At 45.7% G+C, this 21,863-nt stretch overlaps 1 protein-coding gene across 2 annotated transcripts; it reads right to left on the reverse strand.

The window, feature by feature from the left end:
* Nucleotides 1-1,064: 1,064 nt before the first annotated feature.
* On the reverse strand, nt 1,065-21,253 carry DHX33 (DEAH-box helicase 33). Of its 2 annotated transcripts, none has more exons than XM_050929415.1 (12): nt 21,202-21,253; nt 15,512-15,672; nt 14,456-14,683; nt 13,502-13,672; nt 12,040-12,225; nt 10,905-11,016; nt 10,018-10,177; nt 9,129-9,217; nt 8,363-8,490; nt 6,423-6,626; nt 5,511-5,597; nt 1,065-5,016 (listed from the first exon to the last, which is right to left on the reverse strand). In XM_050929415.1, exons 3-12 carry the CDS (start codon nt 14,612-14,614, stop codon nt 4,708-4,710), a joined length of 1,605 nt encoding a protein of 534 aa, XP_050785372.1. In that variant the 5' UTR covers nt 14,615-14,683; nt 15,512-15,672; nt 21,202-21,253; the 3' UTR covers nt 1,065-4,707. The 2 variants fall into 2 exon arrangements, with proteins under 2 accessions (XP_050785372.1, XP_050785371.1); XM_050929414.1 differs by lacking the exon at nt 21,202-21,253 and adding an exon at nt 20,368-20,575.
* Nucleotides 21,254-21,863: the final 610 nt, after the last annotated feature.

Genomic DNA, 21,863 nt, shown 5'->3' on the forward strand with positions numbered 1-21,863 from the left:
TGTGGGTAGTGAGGTTGGGTGTCCAGCTTGAGGCACATTAAAGAGTCGTAATTTTCAGTGGCTGCTCAACTACCAGAAGCCTTTAAGGCAGAGATACTGAACAGATAGCTCTGGCTCTGCCCCCAGGCTGTGCCCACACAGCGTGTCGCAGCACTGCTGGGGGCCTAGCGAGGGGCAGTTACTTGCCCACATCAGTTGCAGAGCTGGCAATAGAAGCCAGCTCTTCTGCTAGAGTATAGTTGGAGGCCACCTCTGCCATATAACATTTTTCTTTTCTCCTGTGTCAATCATGACATTGCATCAAGGGACCAGCTGCTAATTTCTCACTCTTCAGATTTCCATATTTTTCTTTCTGCAGATATGCAGAATCACACTATTTTTGTGAACCAAGAAGCTAAAAGAAAAAAAAACAAAACCCTGCAACCGGGAGTAGGATAATGAGTCCAAGTTAAAGACATCAGTATTTACAATTTTTCCCTGAACACTGATTTTTTAAGGCTTATAGAAATCTAATTTAATAATTGTATAGAGGCCAATGAAAATTGTGCACGGCCCTGAAAACTCATGGGCTAAAAATAAAAGTATTGTAAATGTATTAAACTTTATCTCAATATTCTCTCTCCCACCCTTTATAAGATAACAGCATTCAGCTTTTCATTCATTTTTACTAGTCCCCTTAAATGTATTTGAAAATAGAATTAACAGTCAAAATAACCTATACTAATATACTGATATTAATTTTAAAAGAAGGACTGACCGGGGACATGCACCCTGCCATAACGTGCTGACCTTTTGTATGAGTTAGTGATGTTACTCTCTAGTGACCAGCTCTCAAAAAAAGACTCCAGGAAAACACATGCACAAAAGGACTTTAGGTCATGACAGCAAAGCTATGCTTAGAATAAAACATCCTGTTACAAGAATCAAAAGTACAAAAAAGAAAATCACTATGTAAAATTAGAAATTGTACCTAAACATACTATGAGGTACTTTTAATAGCCACTTAGCTTCCTCACTTCAAAGCCTGAGCTATGTATAGAACATAAGACAACCACTTCTTGAACTTGGAGTTTAGCCATCTCTTTATTATGGGAAAGTCAAATGTACAAATTAGTTGCTTCTGAATGGATCTCCCCTCCCCACACCCAATCCCCATACATATTGTTAATAGGCTGTCCAAACAAAGTGTGCTTTTCTTCTGCTTTCCCCTATAGATGCAGAGTTTTTGTATAAACACAGGAATAATGATATACAGTCTTTTAATAATTCCCTGCAGTTTGTATGAGTTATAACAACCAAAGTAGCAACATACTGTTGAAATGCCATCCAGAATTGCAGCTGGTCATACTCAGAAAGGAGGCAAGTTTGCCCCCAGCCCCTCAGCGTGTTTCTTACCAGCAAGTATACAGTGAGAGGTACAACTAAGGGATACATTTATACATTTCCTCTAGATCTCTGTACAAATTCAGTGTCACCCTGTCTGGAAATAGATTGATACACTTCACTATTCCTGGAAGCAGAAGGGAAGATATTCTAGGCATACTGTGTAACTGGAGTGCACCCATTTATACTAATGCTGCTTTTAGGAATCTGTGATTTGCAGATATTGAAGAGTGTAATTCAGGTTTTAAAGAGAAGTATTTGTCATAGATTTCAGTGGATGAGGACTAAGGTAGTCAGAATAATAGTAGCCTGTCAAGAAGGCATATTGCAACATACTGTGTAATTGTGAAGCATTTGACCAGGAAAAAAAATCCAAGATAGAAAGCATAACTTCTCCCTGCAGATCACACAGTGAAGTCAGCAGTTTATCTGTTCATAAGGATAATTGGTGTTCCAATATGATTCTATCCCGGAGCAGCACCATTAAAACTTTTTTTTGAAAAAATAAAACCAATGTTTGAAAAATACAAGAGCGGACTAAACACCATTTTAGTCAAACTGGGATATCCCAGAGCAGCTCATGTTAACAAATCACAATAATTAATAAAAGTTTCCCATCTTCCCCTTTTAGAAATCTAATCTGCTTTAATTTATCTCATCCTAAAACTGAACAACTCAAACTGTGCAAAGAGATTTCTGCTGAAACTAGAAGTTGCCTCTCCCAGAGAAGTTATTTTAGACGTACTCATAGGATAGAATTTAAAAACTTCTTACAATTTTTCTGCATCCTCATTCAGACATAATAGAACAGTCCATTCCACTCATTCAAGACATTACTGGGCAAGTAATATTTGGACAATCAAGCAGTTAGACTGGCTGAACCTGCCTTAGTCCCTGTATAAAACACAGGATTAAAAAATAAGATTGGTTCTTATTGCATTTTCCTTCAGAGAAGAATCTGACCACTAGATGCTGGATGAAGCCCCAAATGCTGAAGACAGGTGTAGCATTCCTAGCCCATGTTGCCACGCTACAAATGTCTAATGAAGGACAAAAATAATCAAGAAAGGCAGAAAAATACTGGTGTAAAATGTAATGGGGGAAATAAATATCTGATGGTTAAAGAGCTTTTGAAGGAAGTCTGACTCCAAATTACATCTTCATATTTTTTTTTTCCTGGGAAGTTTGCCACAAAATAACCTGATGAGCTATAGCAAAGGATAAGACTTACAGTGATCTGCTATCTCCAAGCAGTGAACTTGGAAGTTTTAACCTGGCCAAGAAGGAAGGATGAACAAAGGTGTGTGTGTGGGGTGGGGGGAGACAGGCATGGTGGAGGGCAATTTCTTTGCTGCCAGAGTTCTGGGTTAGTCTGGAACAGTCTTTGCTTCTGCTTTGAAACCTTTGGCTGCCATGACAAAGAAAATCTCTTCAGGCAAAGACTGGCACAAAAATTTCAGAGGGCAAAATACAGAGGTTAACAGTCCAAATTCCACTCCTCATACACATACTGAGGAATAATAATAATGTGTCTCAATAGCAAAGCAGAGGGAAAGACTGTACTCAGAAGACAGCTGGTTATAAAGTCAAGTGGCATTTGCAGAGAGGGGATGCAATATAGACCACTGCCAAACTCAACAGTCTGATTGGATTTCTAAGTAAGAGGCGGATATTTCTTTAAAGATCTGTGCTTTGTGGGAATCCTAAAAAGCAAGTATGGAAGATAACAGTTTTTGCTAATTCGTTAGACTGTCTGCCATGTAAAGAGCCTGCGATCTTTATACTTAACTTCTTTCGCATCTCAGTTGTAAATATCTGTTTTACCATCTGCACTTTTATGATTCTTCTATGGATTACATGGCTGTAAATTGCTAGAAAAATATAACTAGCCACACCTGCCCAAGCAAAACTTAGATGTCACAGATGATAGCTAGTTGCCAATTAACAGAAGCATCCAACTCATTGGGGAAACGTTAGCCAACTTCTTTAACAATACATATTACCTATAAGAGCTCTGCAGTGGCTGATCCTTTCCTTAGATTTAACTCGGTGGTGGTGGTGAGCCCAGCATTCCCTTATTGCTGCAGCATGTGTGCACGTTACGTATTAATATCAGGCGATCACCACTATCAGGCAATGTACAATTTCTCTTGCTTGAGAGACAATGATTTTCAGCACTAGCTCTCGAAGCCAGAGCCACAGATCACTGCTGTGAACAACAGAGCGCTACAGATAAACATAGACTTAGGAGGACCAAGTGCCAATCCACTGCTTTCCCTAGTTTGGCTTTGCAACTGACTTCAGATTCTGCATCCATATGCAAGAAAAACTGTGTACACAAAGTTCAGAGACTGGCCTTCTACGAGCCTAGAAGAACTAACCTCTTCAGTGCTGACATCGACTTCTGTGGTGAAGAGCCAGCGTTCCATAGGAATACTGGCACTTTGGTGTGGCCATACAGGGGAAACCCTGGAACCATTTTACTTGCATGGCACCCAGTTCGCTACACAGCTACATGAAAACCAACTGGATGATGGAGACAAATTTTGTTTAAAAAGACACAGCTGGGCTGGTGATGCAGCAATGAGAAACTAACAAAGCATTTGAAAGATGCCTAGCAGTCTCTCTGCTAGCAGATGACATGGGTTAACTGATCATCCTCTCTTAATGGGACTTCACCTCTATCAGCCTCGCAAGGTTAGTCTAACAAACAGGCACAGGTGATGAAGAGCGGTCAATTCAGATAACTCTTTACTGGCTTTCAGATGGGTCAAACAAGGTGGTGAAAGTGACATCAGGCAGAAAGATGTCTGATGAGGTAAAATACATTAGCACCTCCCTCCGAAAAATATACATTTAAAAAAGTTATTTTTGTCCTGTTAATATAATTATACATAAAGATTTAAAACTTTTTGCCGATAAAACCTGCGAGGGATACAAGGACAATTGTCAAAAAATACTAGGTCTGCTCAGAAGAGTCCCCTTGGGACTCATTTCTTCACACACAACCCCATTATACTTCTGTTTTAAAAACTGAAATCCAAGACCGTCACCCCCCACCCCCAAATATATATATATATTCACAAATATACTATATACATGTATAATATTTCCCTCTTATCTATTAACTGTCATAAAAGATGATTGTTCTAAGCCAGTGCAGCAACAGTGCATGAGGTATGGCTCTTGCAGAGAAGCCATTTCCTGTACAGTCCTATCAGATTGGCAAGGCAAAGCTCTATTGTTCCTGTACATTCGTTACAAAAATCTTATCCCATGACCCTAGGAATCCCCCACAGTTAGCTTGGTGGCACCAACGGTGGGTCAGTTCTTGGCTGCTCTTAGCTTCCGGCGGAAGTAGTCGGGGGCAGCATCATACAGCCAATCTGCATCCACTACACACAGGTCCCTCATGTAGCACTTATTGGTGTGAAGCAGCTCGTTGTACATTACGCAGGCTGGTTTGCAGTGGAAGAGGACCGAGGAAGGATGAATTGCCACCAGCTGGTGGGAGTCTACGGTGGCATAGGTGCCATCCGGTTGCAACTCTGCAGTGTTCATAAAGAGGCTGTGAGCCAGGCAGCGGCGGATATTCCCCGTATCCGATCGGGAGGACTCAATCGGTAATGATAGCTGGTTAGTAACGAGAGAGAGAGAGATGGCAATCCCTTGTGTTTGGTGCCCTGCAGCTCAAGATCAGACACTCAACTAACATCAAGTCTCATAAAACAAGCCTGGAAAAGTCTCACAATCACCACACAGTCATACCACAGTGGGAGTGAGATTGGAATCAGGTGGCTTCTAGCGCAACACAAAAGCCTACATCACTTATCGCTTTCTGGCATCCCTTCCAATAACTGTGAGCAAATATGGTACGACCAAAAGCTCAAAAGGAATGGGAATTCCAGTTCAAGGACAACTGCCACTATTATGAGTTTGTGGGATGCTTGCCCAGACATGGGTCCAAGCTGCCCGTTACAGGACTTAGTTTTAGTCCAACCATATTCAAACCAGGAACTGAAGGCACAGTGTTTCCCTCTACTAGGATCTGGTGCAAGGAAGTCATTCGGGGGTACAGGGGAGGAAAAACAACAAGACAATGGAAGAGTTTTACAGCAACTAGTTACCTTTAGGCAAATGTCCCTGAGCTGAGCTCTGACATCCAACACCAGCATCATGTTCCTGTTGTTCACAAAGTTCTCTCTGCACCATTCCTGCAGCAGAGCAAGTGGAAGCCAGAACAATTCACTTCTTTATCAAGGATGTTAGGGACATTGTCTTTGGATCAGATGTAAAACAGAGTCCCTAAATCACATACCCATTCAAAAGAGAGCTGCTACCCTTCTGGCCAGATTCGCAATATGGACAGTTAGACTCAATCTACCTAAATTCCCTCCTACAGTTCCAATTAAACACAGTATTCCTCACCCACTGTCCTAAACTGTTTGGTGGGTTTGCCATGTGACATGAAACAGCTTCTGCGCTTCCTCCCCAGAGATGGTGAAAGTGATTCCTAGAAGCACCAAGTTTGTAAATCACACTGTGAGCCCTGAGGAGGAAAAGCACGCTAGGAAGCCCAGGATGCTACTCTACATATTTAGAAATCAGACTGGAGAGTTTGATTTGTGGATTAAATCCAAATCCCATCTACAAAACTTGCAGAAAGGCCCAATCTCTTTGTAAAGAGTTCCGAAATGATGAAGAGCATTGCCAGGCTTTTCCTGGTGGTCAGCTGAAACACAATCCCACCCACCTGGAACAATACAAGCAGGAATGATGACCTTGAGGTTAAGGTGCTCACCTGGGACTCGAAAGAAGGGTTCGGTTCCCAGCTCTGCTGCAGAGTTCCTGTGTGACCTTAATTAAGTCACTTATTCAGCCTGTAAAATGAGGTTAGCCCTTCTCCATCTCACAGAAGCATAGTGAGGATAAATATATTGATTAGGAAGCACTCAAATGCAAAGCAAAGTGCAGGTATATGGAGAGAGGTCAGATCCCCAGCGGACGAGTTATTGTCCAGAGGCTCCATCCCCACCTACCTTATTGCCGCTGACATTTTTAAAGGCTCTGTATATGTTGAGCAGGGTGAGGTGATCCCCCTCACTGGAAATGAATTTCTTCCGGACAGACTGCACTTCATCCCGCCGGGATGGGGGGTTGTAGAGGATGCTGTCCACCGAAAGCAGGGACACGATGGTCAGGATCTCCTCCATGCAGTGGAACTTCGGGGACATGAGGATAGTCTGCAAGGCACAGAGCAAGAGCTGCTTTCATGGATTTCATCACTAGAAAGCTGGCAGATTTCGACAGCACAGTAATCTTGGTGGGTAATGCAAACTTTAAAAGATACCTTCTCTGTGTTAAACTAACTCCTGGCTCCATAGGCTCAGATATAAAAGAGAGGGGAACTCTGGTTTATTCTTAAAATCATAGAAGACAGAGGGAAGATACGTATGAGGGGACATAGCTTGTCCATCCTCATGTCAATGTAGTATCACGGAGGCACTGGCAATAATAACTATCACTATTCTTATAAGTTGTCCTCATTTGAATGTGCTAAACTACTCACAAACCTTGAATTACACACACTTGCTATTTAGGCACACAGATATACACATACATGCACACTATTGGGGAGAGCTGATCATTTTAAGGAAGTTTCAACATAACACCACTCATTCATATGAAAATTGTAAGAAAGACAAAAGTCAGCTCTTTTGGAAACTTTGGTTTCAACTCTTAACGTGCCTAATTAAAATCAATTAATGTCCTACCTATCAATTAGAGGCGCAAGGTAAATACCAAACCAGTGAGCCTGACTTCAATACCAGAGGAAATGGCCAAAGTAAACAGGGTTATAAAGCACCCACTAGATGAGCAGGATATGACAGGGACAAACCAGTACAGTTTCTGTAAAGGAAAACTGTGCCTCTCTAATCTACTAGGATTTTCAGCACATGCGAGGCTACAGCTACTCAAGGCCAAGTTCCACATCTACTGAATAGCAGCAATACTTATGGATATTAATAGGAGCTGCTGGTAAGCAGAGCCCAATCAGGCATTCATTCTCCTCACGTTAATCCTGAGGGCATTCTATGCCAAAAAATTAAAAATTCTGCAAAATTCTGAAAATTGTATTTGTCAAATAAATGTGGAAGTTCCAGCTTGGCACTGGGAAGCAGAGGCCACTGCCGGCACAGAGGTGGGAGATCACTCTGGGGCTCATCAGGGGGGTTCTGGGTGCAGGGGGGTGAGGCTGCGGGAGGGTCTGGTTATGAGGGAGTCTGGATGCACTGGGGCTGGGGGATGAGGGAGCAGCTCCCTGAACAGGAATCCCTCCCCCTGCAGCTGAGGAGCGCTGGGTGCAAGAAGTGGTGGGCGGGGAGGACAGTTTGCAGACCTTCCTACAGCCAGGGGAGAAATCTTAGGGTGGGTCTGGATGCTGTACATGGGAAGAGGAAGTCCCATCCTCTCTAGCCCAGCTGAAACCGGCACAGGGTAGGAGCCACCAGCCAGGTCTTCCCCAGTCCCGCCTCCTGCCCCACAGTGATTTACCTCTCTGCCAGCTGCCCTGGGCACCTGAAAGATGCTGCTGGGGAGGGTTACATGACCGTTCTTGTGGCTTCCCTTTGCTTCCCCGTCAGAAAGTCATTTTCCTGCGGGGAAGCAAAGAAATCTGTGGGGGATATAAAGTCTGCGCATGTGCAGTGACGCAGAATTCCCCCAGGAGTAACAAGTGTATTGTTATGAATGTATCACGGTAACAGCACCTGTATGGAAGGTACCTTGTCATTCCACCATATGTGGAAATCTTACACGGAATCAGAAGGTAAATGTAGGAAATTCAGTCATAACAAATCTCTTAACTCATTAGCAAATCAAAAGGAAGTCGTTTAAAGGAGCTTGAGAATAAGAGACTGATAACTATGGAAAAATATATCGAGCTAAAAATAAAAAGCTTGTTGCCTATCATTTGTACTTTAGAGAATTTGGGTTCCAGAGGAAATGCTGCCATCTTCCTTCCCAGTGGGGTCAGAGTAACCTGATCTTCCTTCCGGTCCACAGCCCCCAGCAGATCCAGTTGCTCAATGGCTGCCTGGATGGCATCTATCAAGACAGAATGGTACAGCCAGTTGGCTTCATTGTTGGCAATATCAGCAGAGGTTAGGAGGACTCCCCCCGGCACTATCAGAGGCAGTGTCTCTGGGTCAGAGTGAAGGACAATGACATGGCACTGCTGTGCCTATTATCATGAAACTGCTCGAGCCTCCAGAGCTGTCCACCAGGCACGTTCCACTGACCCAACACTCACAAATTATATTTTAAATAGAAGCAAAGGTAAGGTTGCCAAGCCTTTGGCAGCAGTCCTGTCAGGACCCCTGCAGGCTGCTCTCCTTCTCTAGAAGCTTCCCACCAAGATTTCTTCAGATTCTTTGCACCTCCAGCCTACTTTTATCCCATGCTAGAAGTTGTATTCCCCAGCTCCTGCCACCAGTGGGCCTGTTTCGCAACACTGGCCACAGTCAGTGAGCACTTAAGGGAATCCAGTCCCCCCAGACGGCAGAAGATTTCAATGAGTTCACTTCTCAGCTAGACCCATCGGGAGAGGTGGCAACAGTCCAGGAAGTGTTACACTCCTTATGATACAGGCTCCCCCAGCTCTCCACTATCAGTTCAGCCAAAACATTTATATTCAGACAAATTCTCAGTGACCTGTTACCAACACTGCCTTCACACCCACTTACCTGGGGATGGCTTGGACATAAAGTCGAAGGTGAGAACGTTGGGAATTCTCAGAGCCAGGAGCTGTAGCATCACACTGGCCAGGTTACACCTGCAAAGGGAGAGAAAAAAAAATTAAGAACAACCTCAACCACCTGTCTCTGTTGAGGCAATTCAGGCAGACCTGCCAGACTGGCACCTCTGAAATCCCGCACGCTGAGGAAGACCAGCCCCAGAGTGGCCTCTGCGCTCCCCTGGCTTCAGCACTCCTGCAGAGTGGCTGCTTCTTCCAGCCACACAGCAGAGGGGAGGAAAGAGCAGCAACAGCAGCAGAGGGAGCTTTCATACACTCATTTTGGTCAGGAATGGCGGAGAAGCATAATAAGGGAAAGCAGTATAATACAAAGGGCAGAGATCAAAGGGCAACAACCAAGGTGACATTGGAAGTTGGAATCTCCCCAGAACAGCTGATGGTATTTGGCGCAGAACTTCTTGGATTCTGAGCCCCCATCCCTGAGGGCTGAGCAAGGACACAATGGGTAAACCAGCAAAGAGTCCTGTGGCACATTGTAGACTAACAGACGTATTGGAACATGAGCGGATGCGTGTAGTGGAAATAGTGGGTAAACCAGTCGCTTCAGCTGTCCCTTGTAGCCTCATCGGCCTGCTGCCAGTTATGTCACATGAGATGGGACAGTACAAAAGGGATGGGGAGAAAAAGCTACAAGTCCGGACTGATGGAGGAGGTGGAATAAAATACCATGTTCTTGTTTCTGACACCTTCCTCCTGGCAACAGGGCTGCTGGTGGAGACGGTGCCAAAGCCTGAGCTCTGACCCCTTCTGGCTACGTAGCAGGGTCTGGCTAAGGCAGGGCAAGGCTATGTGTTCGGGGAAGTGGATTCTGTTCTCACCTCTGTATCTCAGGTATCGTCATTTTATCAAACTTCTCGAACTCATCCTCCGTGTAGAGCCGGTAACAGATCCCACTGTCCTCTCGTCCCGCTCGCCCTGTACGCTGCCATGCCTGGGCCTTTGACACCCGCTGCACAGCCAACACCTCCAGGCCACTCTCTGGGAAAGGAAAAGAGTCCACACTAGTGAATATTCACATATGCGGGGCTTTGGAAACACAGCTACTGCCAATTCGCACAGTGGCTGAGTGCTGATCCTGGGGGAAGAAAGAGCATCACCTACTGAAACAACACCACTTAAAGGTAATCTCCCATCCAAACACTAAACAGGCCTGTTCTTGCTTAGCATACAAGACCTGAAGACACCTACATGGTGCTGCACCCACTTGGTGGCATTTCACAGCTCCAGGGGTATTTTTACACTGCACATAGACACCCACGCCTGGCCCATACCAACTGACTCGGGCTGAGAGGCTATTTAGGGTGTAGATGTTCTGGCGCAGACTGCAGCCTGAACTCTGGGACCCTTCTACTTTGCCCAGACAACTACACTGCAATAAACAGCCCCGCAGCCTAAGTCAGCTGGCAGGGGCCAGCCACAGGGTTTTTAATTATAGTGTAGACATACCCCAGGAGGCCCAGTGGAATTCCACACTTAGCTGACTCTCCCTGTATACACCCTATCCCAGGATCAGATGAGCACTGGGGAAGAAAGCACATTCAGTTGACAGGAAGAAAACACACACAAACAAAACACGCCTGGAACACGACGTGTTAAAGACTGGGGCAGAGGGGTGTTTTAAATCAGCTGCTATCAGGGTTTAGTGCCTCCACATACATATCGAGAATTAAAAATTATTTCCATATCACTCATCTCAACTCCTCACCAGGGCTGAACTTCTTTGCTTTAACCATGCCTGTGTCCACAACGTATTTTATTCCCGCAATAGTGATGGAGGTTTCCGCAATGTTGGTTGAAAGGATCACTTTGCGATAGCCCTAGGAGGAAGAGCAAACAAAAGAATATCACCTAGCTCTTACCCAACACTTTGCAGCAGTACATCTCAGAGAGTTTTACGAAGGAGGTCAGTATCATTACCCCCATTTGACAGATGGGGAAACTGAGGCAGCGGTGAATTTGCCCATCACCACCCAGCAAGCCAGCGGCAGAGCCAGGAATAGAACTCAGGCTCTCCCAAGTGCCAGTCCAGGACTGTATCCAGTAGGCCACACTTGCAGGAGTCCCAGCTCCCACTTTCCCACCTCAGTGTCCCAAGATTCACACATCCTTATTGGTGTGCTTTGACTTGTTACACTTTATTGTGTCAGTGTGACCAGTGTCTATGGCTACCTTAAAACTCTAGCCACTGGGCAGATTTCTAAAAGAAAGGAACTTTGCAATCGAAAACAATTAGTCAAATCAAATCCAAGACCCCCAAAGAGCTGTTTGCAGTGTAGCCTTTAAACCCTTTTGCTTCCGGTCAAAGGCATGAGATTAGGATCCCTGAAGGCATGAGTTCTTATTTATCCACTGGCTAGGAACAACACAGGCTGAAGCAATGTAAGTTCCTCTTTGCACACATACACACAGTGCTACCAAGTCTGCTATACCCTGGAGGTTAGTCTTCTTGGAATTTCAGTATGACCTGGAAACTGCCCAGTGAGGCTGGCCAGCTGGAATGGTGCTTTCTGTGACAAGGCTCTTAGTCCACAAGGATCCTTACAGAGCACGTTCCAAAGGCTCTGCATCTCATTTACCAAGCCCTTGGGCCCTCATTCCGCTATCTTTTCTGTATCCAGGGCAATTATTCCCACATTGGGGCTAATGTTGAGGAGAGACTCAGAGGTGACACCCCACATATCACAATGAAAACATGTACCCTCTTGTCTCCAGGCAGTAGTCAGCCATGGTCATAAATGAGGATTGTTTTTAACCCACGAGACGTACAGCCTTCCTGTGCAGAGAAATGGACAGTGATGTGGATGCATCAGCTCCCCCAGGTGTCCCTGAGCCTGGCTTACCTTGGGTGCAGCCTGAAAGACTCGGAGCTGCTGTGTGTATGGCAGCGAAGCATAGAGGGGCATCACCACCATCTGGGGGCAGCCATCGGGAAGGTGCTTGGCGATGTCTCGGCAGGTTTTGGTCATCGCTTCGATCTCTTCCTGACCAGTTAGGAACACCAGGATGTCCTGAGAAGAAGGTGCTTCCTTGGGGGTTGGGAAATTAGAAACGAGTGTAAGCTGGGGGGGGGAAAGAAGACTCCAGCAGAAATAAAACAGCAGTTATCAGTGGCAGCAAATCTTCTGAGCTCTCCTACCAACAACAGAAGAGATGGAGCAGCTGGGGAGCAAAGCTGAACGTGTGCATACAGAGCGAGGTGCTGAGCACCCCCGGCTCCCACTGCATTCACTGAGACGGAAGGGGGCTCAGCACTTTGTAAGACCACCAAGATGTAGAAGAAAAAAAACCCTAGAGAAACTGATGTTTCTGCTTTGTTCAACAACTTTCCAGTGCACCCGAATGAACAAGCTAGTCTGCCTCCCAGTAGCAGTACAGCTGGCCAGTAATCACATGAAAAACTCGAGAAGAACAGTTAGGAAAGCTAGGCTGCATACTTTGCTTAGCAGTCTCCTTTCACCTCCAGACTAGAGTTCAATTCCTACAAGCACAGCAACCGTAAGTATTTTAACAGCGGTAGATGCAGGCTATTAATGGTTTATTTAACAGCTTTCCACCAGTCACTCCCCTTAAAAGCCACTGTATACATACAGCTCCGAAAGCACCATGTCACTGTGTGCTCCAGTGGAGAGGAGACAAGCTGGATATATTTCCAAAGATGAGAACCGCAGGCACCTCTTTCAAAAACCCAAGACTAACCATCTGGCAGTTTCTCGTTAAAACACTTAGTGCTAGTCATAAAATATTGATGAGCTTTTAATTCATTAGATTTCCATTTTCTCTATAGTTTCTCTTAACAACTACATCAGGGAGGCGATCTCAATGATAATCGAAGACTGGCATTTTTTCATTTTGGTGCTCTTTGTGGATTCTACAATTCTGTAAGTAATGGGGTGCAAATAAATTATTCTCTGGAGTGCAATATTTTCCAATAATGGGAGTCCTCATCTAACTCAGTCACACCATCAGCATCATCTACCCGAGAAGTAGATTTTAAAAGATTATAGGGCCAGCTGGCCCACACTGAAGTATGAAAGCTAAAGATGAGAATAGAATGGCATACAGAACAATCTTTGAGTTCTACTAATGATACAAGGTGCAATTTCAGGCCATGGGATATTTGAGATCATGAATCTAGCCAAAGTCTCACATTAATATAGCTCATTCAGACTTCAGGGATGACACTAAAAGAATCCTCAATGCTTGTAACTACCACTTGAATCTGAACAGGCAGAACGATAACAGATGAAATATTCAACTGCAGCAACGCAGGAGCAATGCATGCTCCCAACACGCCCGAGGTACCTGATGGATTTGGAAGACCGACACCAGTGCTGCTTGGAGGTAATCACTCTGAGGCTGTTTGGTGTAAAAGATCTGGATTGGATGTTGCCGACCTTCTAGATAGAGAACTGGGGCTCCGTTGAAGTACTGAGAGAACTGGTCTACATCCATAGTAGCTGACATGATCACCACCTACAAAATAGGAGCAAGGCAGGTGCTATCAATGGGACTCAAGCATGAGACATTTGCCAAAAGGCCTACAAAACCCAGCCTCCTTAGACTGCTACGATGAACACCCAAACCACCAAAGGGTAAGAAAGGCACTTAGTGCAGAAGAGAGCTAATTTTTTTTCTTCCGGGCCCTCAAGTCTACAGCCATCCACTCCCACTGTGTGACACCCCAACATGTGTTATACACATCACCCCATACGCTACAGAAGGAGTGGAGAAGCGAGCTTAAAGGGTTCCAGACGTTTACTAAAAACAACTATGCCCGGTTAGAACATTCAGACTTAAGAGATGGCTTTCAAGGGGAATGCGTTCAAGCTAAAAAAGTCAAACATGACGAGGACCCCGCCCTTAGGGTGGGGTCTTCATAACATAGTTAGCTTGTGTGTTACACCAAACTCAACTCCTGTCCACACACAAAAAAATCTCTAGCTCGCGTTAAGTGGTGCTTTAAATTAGCTGGTGAGGATGCTCTTGAAGCTGCAGCTAGTAAGGCAGGGAGGATGTAAAAGCTGGAATTAGAACACATCAGCGGCAAATCCACTCTGCTGCTAACCAAATCACTCTGCGTCACTCCAGTGTTCTTCTGAAGTGACTGGAGCTAGGCTCTCTCTAACGCACTAACTGGAGTGTATCTAACTCAAGCTAACCATTTCAGTGTAGAACTGCCCTTACAGGTGGAGAACCCCCACTCTCCATCAGCATATTGCATTCCGCTTGGGGGCCAGATGGGGAATCTGCACTCACTTTGAGTGGGAATTTGCCCAAATCCTTCCGTTTCTTTAGCGCCGCTTTCACTACCCCAAAGAGCACGTCTGTGTGTATTGTCCTCTCATGAGCTTCGTCTAGAATGACGACACTGTATTTGTGCAGCAGGGGATCGCCAATGGCTTCGCGGAGAAGCATCCCATCCGTTAGGAACTTGATTCGCGTCTCTTCGGAGGTGAAATCTTCAAAGCGTACCGTGTAGCCGACCTAAGGAAACAGTCATGCAGGACAAGGCACAGACACCAAATCACGTACATTTATAGCAGCTGTGATTCACATTAAAGGATCCCAAAGCATCAAGACTATCCTTACAGCCATCCCTTCACCCATATCCAGTTAGAACGGAAAGTGCAATTTAAGGAGGCTGCATATATTTTCATTCTGTGGGTCACAGGTCCCAAGATTCTAACCTACCCCAAAGAGAGCTGCCAAAATCTTAGCATAATCACTATCTGGCACTGACAGAGGAAGTTCATTCCTGAGAAAACCTGAAGAATTCACTGTAAAATACAACAAACACAGATGATATAACCCCCTTTCCCAGAAGCCAGTGAACTGGATCACAATTTGTTAGCATTCATACATATAAAAAATTGAAGTAGAGTGAAGATCAAACACTGCCCACAGTTCACATGCTCAGCTTCAGGAGCTACTAAGAGAATTTAATTGTGACTGCAAGTACAAGCGTTGACTGAAATTATAGGGAGATGTGGATAAGTGATGCACGTTGACTAACAATTTGAATTCAGTCTGTTAAGCCCATAAGCAGGTACACTAATTTTTATTCATTAGCCAGCATTTTTTTAAATAAAAGCAACACAGCTGGCCCCCACATGGTGAGAGAAAAGCCAAGCGGGGCTCAGCCACTGGGCTGGATGGAAGAGAGTGTTTTTATTCTTGTATACTATTAAATGTAGACAGCACTTTATCCCTTGTGGTTCTAGGATCCATAGAACTGCTCTGACCACCTGCTGTCCTCACCTACCCAACACCACCGTGCGTCTCAACCGCTTTATTTGAGACCACCTCACATACCAGTTTTCCCAGCTCTGTTTTCTTCTCATCCGAGACTCTAGTAGCTAAGGATATAGCAGCCACTCTGCGAGGCTGGGTCACCGCAATGATGCCTTGGCGGCCGATTCCTGCTTCATAGAGGTACTGTGGGATCTGAGTCGTCTTCCCTGAGCCTGTTTCCCCTATAGAGCAACAAATGAACAAACAGCTGTTATTTCTGTAGCATCTCTAATGAGAGGCTCTCAAGCCATTTTGCAAACATTTGTTAATTAAGTCTCATCCCTCCAAGAGGTAGGTGTTGTTCCCATTTTGCCAATGGGAAAGCTGAGGAAGAAGGAATTAGGGTGATTTAGCCTATGGGAACAGCACCCAAGTACCCCAGCTCTAACCACTAGATACAGCACTTTACTTGATAACGCCCATCTCATTCCCCATGGTTGGTCCCTGGCACAGAATTTTAAAGGCAAACCACAAGTAAATAGAAGCAGAGTTCTGTATGCTACAGAAGCACTCCTTAGAACATTCAGCACAGCACAAAGCCTACGATTCTTCCTTTTTAATTTCCTCCAGCATCACAGCAACCTGCCGCACTCAGACCCCTGGATGGATTGCACCTTCCTAGGAAACCCCTGCTGGAGCATGGAGCTGGCTCATGAGGCTCAGATAAGTGGTTTCTTTTCAGCATATATGGCACTAGTGTGTGGCCTGGGTTTCAAAGCTTTTGAAGTTATGCTCCCATAAAATCTTGGGAGCAAGAGATAGATGAGACCCATTCAGTCATCCACTTTGCCTCCCTGCCACTGCAGGACTGGCTCCTACAGTAGGCTTCTTAGTGTTTTGTGCAGTTTAGTCTTAAAAGTTCCAGGCAACAGAGCTTCCACAATTTGCCATGGGTGACTATTCACAGCTGGAACTGTCAGTTCCATTATTGTGTGATACAATTGCGATTCCTAGACAGATGGGAAGCAGAAAGCCAAATGTAAGTCGCCCAGCTGCAGACTGGTGCAGAGGGAGGAACTATTTGCCGCACTCCTCCGCTGCAGAACCTTCAAGTGGCATATTGGAAAACATATTTAGCACGTGATAATGCAAACCGTACAACTATAGAAGGGAAATGTGAAAAGTACTGTGCGTTCCTTGACTAGAAAATTATTGTGGTCAACATTTTTTTGAAGTGTTTGCTGATTGCATGTGTGAAATTTGAGGCACTTCATGCCTAATTTTAACAAGTGCTGAGCCCCTAGGTTTCCAGCTGGAGTCAATGGGATCTGCGACTCTTCAGCTCCTAAAAGTCACACATAAGGTGTCTCAAGCTGGGCTCATAAAAACAGAGGAATCGTTAGTGAACACTTCTGAAAATTCAGTTAAGAAGGTGCTTTTCCCAAGGAACAGAGGGTTTTTCCATTTTTGGATTTTTTTGGCCGGGGGGAGAGGGAAGGAACTATAGGATCATAGAAATGCAGGACTGCAAGGAACCTCATGAGGCCACCCAGGTCAGTTCTTTGCACTGAGGTAGGATTAAGTATTATCTACCACCCTGACAGTTGTTTGTTTAACTCGTTCTTAAAAACCTCCAATGACAGATTCCACAACCTCCCTAGGTAATTTGTTCCAGTGTTTAACTACCTTTACAGTTATGAAGTTTTTCCTCATATCTAATTAAAGATCTACCTGGATGAATTTAAACCTAATATTTCTTGTCTAGTCCTCAGTGGTTAAGGAGAACAATTTATTACTCTCCTCTATATAACAACCCTTTACATCCTTAAAGGCTTATTAGATCCCCTCTCAGTCTTCTCTTCCCCAGACTGAACAAACCCAGTTTTTTTAATCTTCCTTCATGGGTCACTTTTTCTAGACCTTTAATCATTTTTGTTGCTCTTCTCTGGACTTTCTCCAGTCTGTCCATATCCTTCCCTAAGTATGGTGAACAGAACTGGACACACTGCTCCAGTTGAGGCCTTATCAGTACGGAGTAGTGAATAAGAATTGCTTCTTATCAACACTCCTGCTAATACATCCCAGAATGATGTTTGGGGTTTTTTTTGTTGTTGTTGTTTGTTTGTTTTTTGTGCAACGGTATTACCCATTGTGTATTTGTGCAGTTGGTTATTCCCAAGTGTGGTACTTCGCATTTCTCTTTCCAGTTTGTCAACATCATTTTGAATTCTAATCCTGTGATCCAAAGCACTTGCAATCCCTTCCAGCTTGGTATTGCCCACAAACTTTATAAGTACCATCTCTGTGCCACTATCCAAACCATTTATGAAGATACTGAATAGAACCAGACCTAGGACAGACCCCTGTCCACCCAATATGCCCTTCCAGCTTGACTGTGAACCATAATAACAGGGGTGGCCAGCCTGAGAAGGAGCCAGAATTTACAAATGTATATTGCCAGAAAGCCACGGTAATACGTCAGCAGCCCCCCATCAACTCCCCTCCCACATACCGCGCTCCCACCGCCTCCCACCGACAGCCCTGCTCATCAGCACCTCCCGCTCCCTCCCCACACCTCCCGATCAGCTGTTTCATGGTGTGCAGGAGGCTCTGGGAGGGAGTGGGGAGGAGCGAGGGCACTGCACGCTCAGAAGAGGGGGCGGGAAGGGGTGGAGTGGGAGCAGGGCCTGTGGAATAGCCAAGGGGTGAACAGTGAGCACCTCACTGGCACATTGGAAAGTTGGCGCCTATACTCCAGCCCCAGAGTCGGTGCCTATACAAGGAGCCGCATATTAACTTCTGAAGAGCGGAGCCACAGGTTGGCCACCCGTGCATTATAATAATTACTCTCTAGAGAGGGATAGAAAGCAGCAGTAAACTTCTTGGCTTTCCCTATACAATTAAGTCACTGCAAGTCTTAACTGAGAACCGTGCAACTCAAAGTCAGACACCATATAGTATGAACAAACAATTTGTATCCAACTACTGAAAAAAGCTAACGCGGTGAGACAAGGTATTTCCAGTAGAGATAAGGAGGTGTTAGTACTGTTATACAAGGCACTGATGAGACCTCATCTGGAATAGTGTGTGCAGTTGGTCTCCCATGTTGAAGAAGGATGAAATCAAACTGGAACAGGTACAGAGAGGAGCTACTAGGATGATCCGAGGAATGGAAAACCTGTCTTATAAAAGGAGACTCAAAGAGCTTGGCTTGTTTAGCCTAACCAAAAGAAGGCTGAGGGAAGATATGATTGCTCTCTACAAATATATCAGAGGAATAAATACCAGGGAGGGAGAGGAATTATTTAAACTTAATATCAATGTGGACACAAGAACAAATGGCTATAAACTGTCCATCCGGAAGTTAGACTTGAAATTAGACAAAGGTTTCTTACCATCACAGAAGTGAAGTTCTGGATCATCTTTCCAAGGGGAGCAGTGGGGGCAAAAGACATACTTGGCTTCAAGACTAAGCTTGATAAGTTTATGGAGGGGATGGTATGGTGGGATAGCCTAATTTTGGCAGTTAATTGGTCTTTTAGCAATTAATTGGTCTTTTAGTGGTAAATATGCCCAGTGGCCAGTGATGGGATGTTAGATGGGGTGGGATCTGAAATTCTTTCCTGAGTGTCTGGCTGGTGAGTCTTGCCCGCATGCTCAGGGTTTATCTGATCGCCATATTTGGGGTCGGGAAGGAATTTTCCTCCAGGGCAGACTGGCAGAGGCCCTTGGAGTTTTTCGCCTTCCTCTGCAGCGTGGGGCACAGGTCACTTGCTGGAGGATTCTCCGCACCTTGAAGTCTTTAAACCATGATTTGAGGACTTCAGTACCTCAGACATAAGTTAGGGGTTTGTTACAGGAGTGAGTGGGTGAGATTCTGTGGCCTGCTTTGTGCAGGCGGTCAGACTAGACAATCATAATGGTCCCTTCTGACCTTAAAGTCTATGATTCTATACTAAGGGCACATTGTATCTAATTACTAACAGCACTTTAGATTAACACTCAAACAGTTTGAGAAAAAAGCTTTTCATTATATGTTATACATTCATGTGGTTCTCCATTTGAAAAATGTGCAAGACTGTAAACTCTCTGGGATAAGGACTGTCTTTTACTCTGTCCAGTACAATGGGGCTTCATACCTACTGGAGCCTGTGAGCATTCCCATGACACAATCAGCTTCATTTCCCAGCAGAGAAGGTTTGGGTTATGAACATTGTAGGAAAATGTTTGTTTTGACAGAGCAGTTTCTTTTGGAACTGAAGAAAGAATCCACACAAACTTTGTAAATACTTAATTATATCTATCTAAAGTACTTATATGACCCATATCACCACAGTATCCGAGCATCTCTCAATCTCCAGTGAATTTATCCTTGAAGCATTCCCATGAGCCTGAACAGTGCTATTTACTCCATCTTTACAGAGGGGGAAACTGAGCCACAGAGCAAGTAAGTGATTAGCCCAAGGTCACATAGAAAGGCTGTGGCAGAGCTGGGAAATTGAACCCAGAACTCTCAATTCCTAGGCTAGTGCCCTCACTACTGTCCTGCTCTGCTATACAAAGCTCAAGGATGGGCCAAGCCCGAGTCACCCACATCCCTTTTCACTAACCCCATGTCTCAGCAATAGCTGTGGGACCAGACTCCTGGGCAGAGGAGGAATAAGTTACTTGTCTGCCCTGGGAGGAAGAGGACTGGCTGCCCCGTCTGGGTGGGGTGGGGTGGGAGAACAGGGCTATTCCATGGGCTCGTTAGCCCATGAGAGCTAGCAGGCGAGGGTGGCACGAAGGGCTCCTGCCAGGGGAATGGGATGCTGAGTGCGCCCTGGCAGACAGCGGGGCGTAGGGAAAGCCCAGCTGAGAAGCAGGCAGAGTGGGGGGTGCAGGGAGCTCCATGGCGGAGCGAAGAAGGGCGGGGGTCGCTCCCAGCCCGCGCTCACCGATGAGGATGGCGCTGTCCAGGCTCCGGAGCTGGCTGAGCAGCGGCCCCCGTGCCTGGAAGATGGGGAGGCTCCTGCGCTGCGTCTCCCCGGCGCTGGGAGCCGGCGGCTGGCGCTTGGCTCCGGGCGGCGCCAGCAGCATGGCTCTGCGGGGAGGCGGCGCCAGCTTCAGTCTCTTGGCCGGGGGCAGCTCGCCGTCCTGAGGCATCGCCCCCGGGCCGCGGCCGGGCCGGGATCAGCTCCCGCAGGGGCACATGCGGCCGCCCCGCCTCTCGCCCACGTATTCCCGCTGCCGGCCGCGCACAGGGATTACAGCCCGGCTCCCCGGGACTACAACTCCCAGCCTGCACCGCTCCCGAGACCTGCGTCCCACTAGCTCAGAGCGGGGCACGCTGGGTGCTGTAGTCCCCACAGCCCACACGTGGAGCTGGTCTGCGTCCCACCTTAGCATGCTACGGGGTGGGCCGGGCCTGCGGACCTTACCCTGGCCCCGCTGGGTAGGAGCTGTCCATCAATTACGTAAGGTATTAGGAGGTGGATCCTTAATTGTGGGGGCTGTGTCACTGTTACAAGGAGTGGGTGGATCTTGAAAAAATCCCCCCCAAAATGTTATGTAATTTATGGTCAACCCCTTACTCTACCCCCTCTTTTCCCGAGGCTGCCAGCTACTTGTTAAGAAAAGTGTGAGAATGTGTGTGTAGAGCCCACTGACGCAGGTAAAGATTCAACTGTATGCACCCCACCTTTGCTGTCTCAATTTTATACTGATAAAACCCTATGTGTAAGGATGATTTTAAGGCTTCTAACATATCCCATAATAAGGCATCCACTTACCTGGCCTATTGCCATAGGCATATTCACACAGTGTTCCGAATCTTGTCTTCAATCACCTGAGGAGTGTGAGAAGGAAAAGAGCATAGAGACAGAGCACTGGCGAGGGTGTGCTCAAGCCTTCAACCATACAAAGGATAACGGAAAAGGAGACAACAGAGAGGGGCACTGGGGAAGTCAGAGCCTTCCAGCACAAAAGAAAGGGGGTGGGACAGGCCAAAATAGGACAAAGACCTACGCTTAGGAGTCAAAATGAAGAGGATCTGAAATCTTGGATTAGAAAAGAAAGAACGGAAGAGGGATATAGATGAAAGAAATGCACCAAGCAGTTCCAAATGGCTCCCAGGCCTAGAGTTTCTACTGGTATCCCTCCACCGAGGACATTTGACAGTCCATAGTCACCACATTCAAAAATACACTGAAAAGTGGATTAAACACACATTTAGCACAGAAATAGGCTTTATATGTCCCTTTTAAATACTGTTTCTGGCCTTTTTTGCTAAAGACATCCACTACCCCACTGTTATGCTGAGAGATACTGGTGACAATCATAAACTCTTTGAGACTAGGTATGAATGTACCCCTGCAATTAACGTAACATAACTGTCAGGATGAATTAAATTAAAAAAACGCTGCCTCCTCCTGACCCCTCAAGACAAAGGAAG

Source organism: Gopherus flavomarginatus, chromosome 19 (genome assembly GCF_025201925.1).
Source record: "Gopherus flavomarginatus isolate rGopFla2 chromosome 19, rGopFla2.mat.asm, whole genome shotgun sequence".
NCBI lineage: Eukaryota > Metazoa > Chordata > Testudines > Testudinidae > Gopherus > Gopherus flavomarginatus.

What these genes read in the sequence shown, in the direction of transcription:
- DHX33 (XM_050929414.1), bottom strand. Translation starts at nt 20,575, where the DNA reads ATGCCTCAGGACGGCGAGCTGCCCCCGGCCAAGAGACTGAAGCTGGCG. An exon ending in TGGGCAAATTCCCACTCAAA is followed by an intron (nt 13,673 to 14,455) that starts GTGAGTGCAGAT and finishes CCTATTTTGTAG; the next exon opens with GTGGTGATCATGTCAGCTAC. An exon ending in AAAATGTCAGCGGCAATAAG is followed by an intron (nt 5,598 to 6,422) that starts GTAGGTGGGGAT and finishes GCTCTGCTGCAG; the next exon opens with GAATGGTGCAGAGAGAACTT.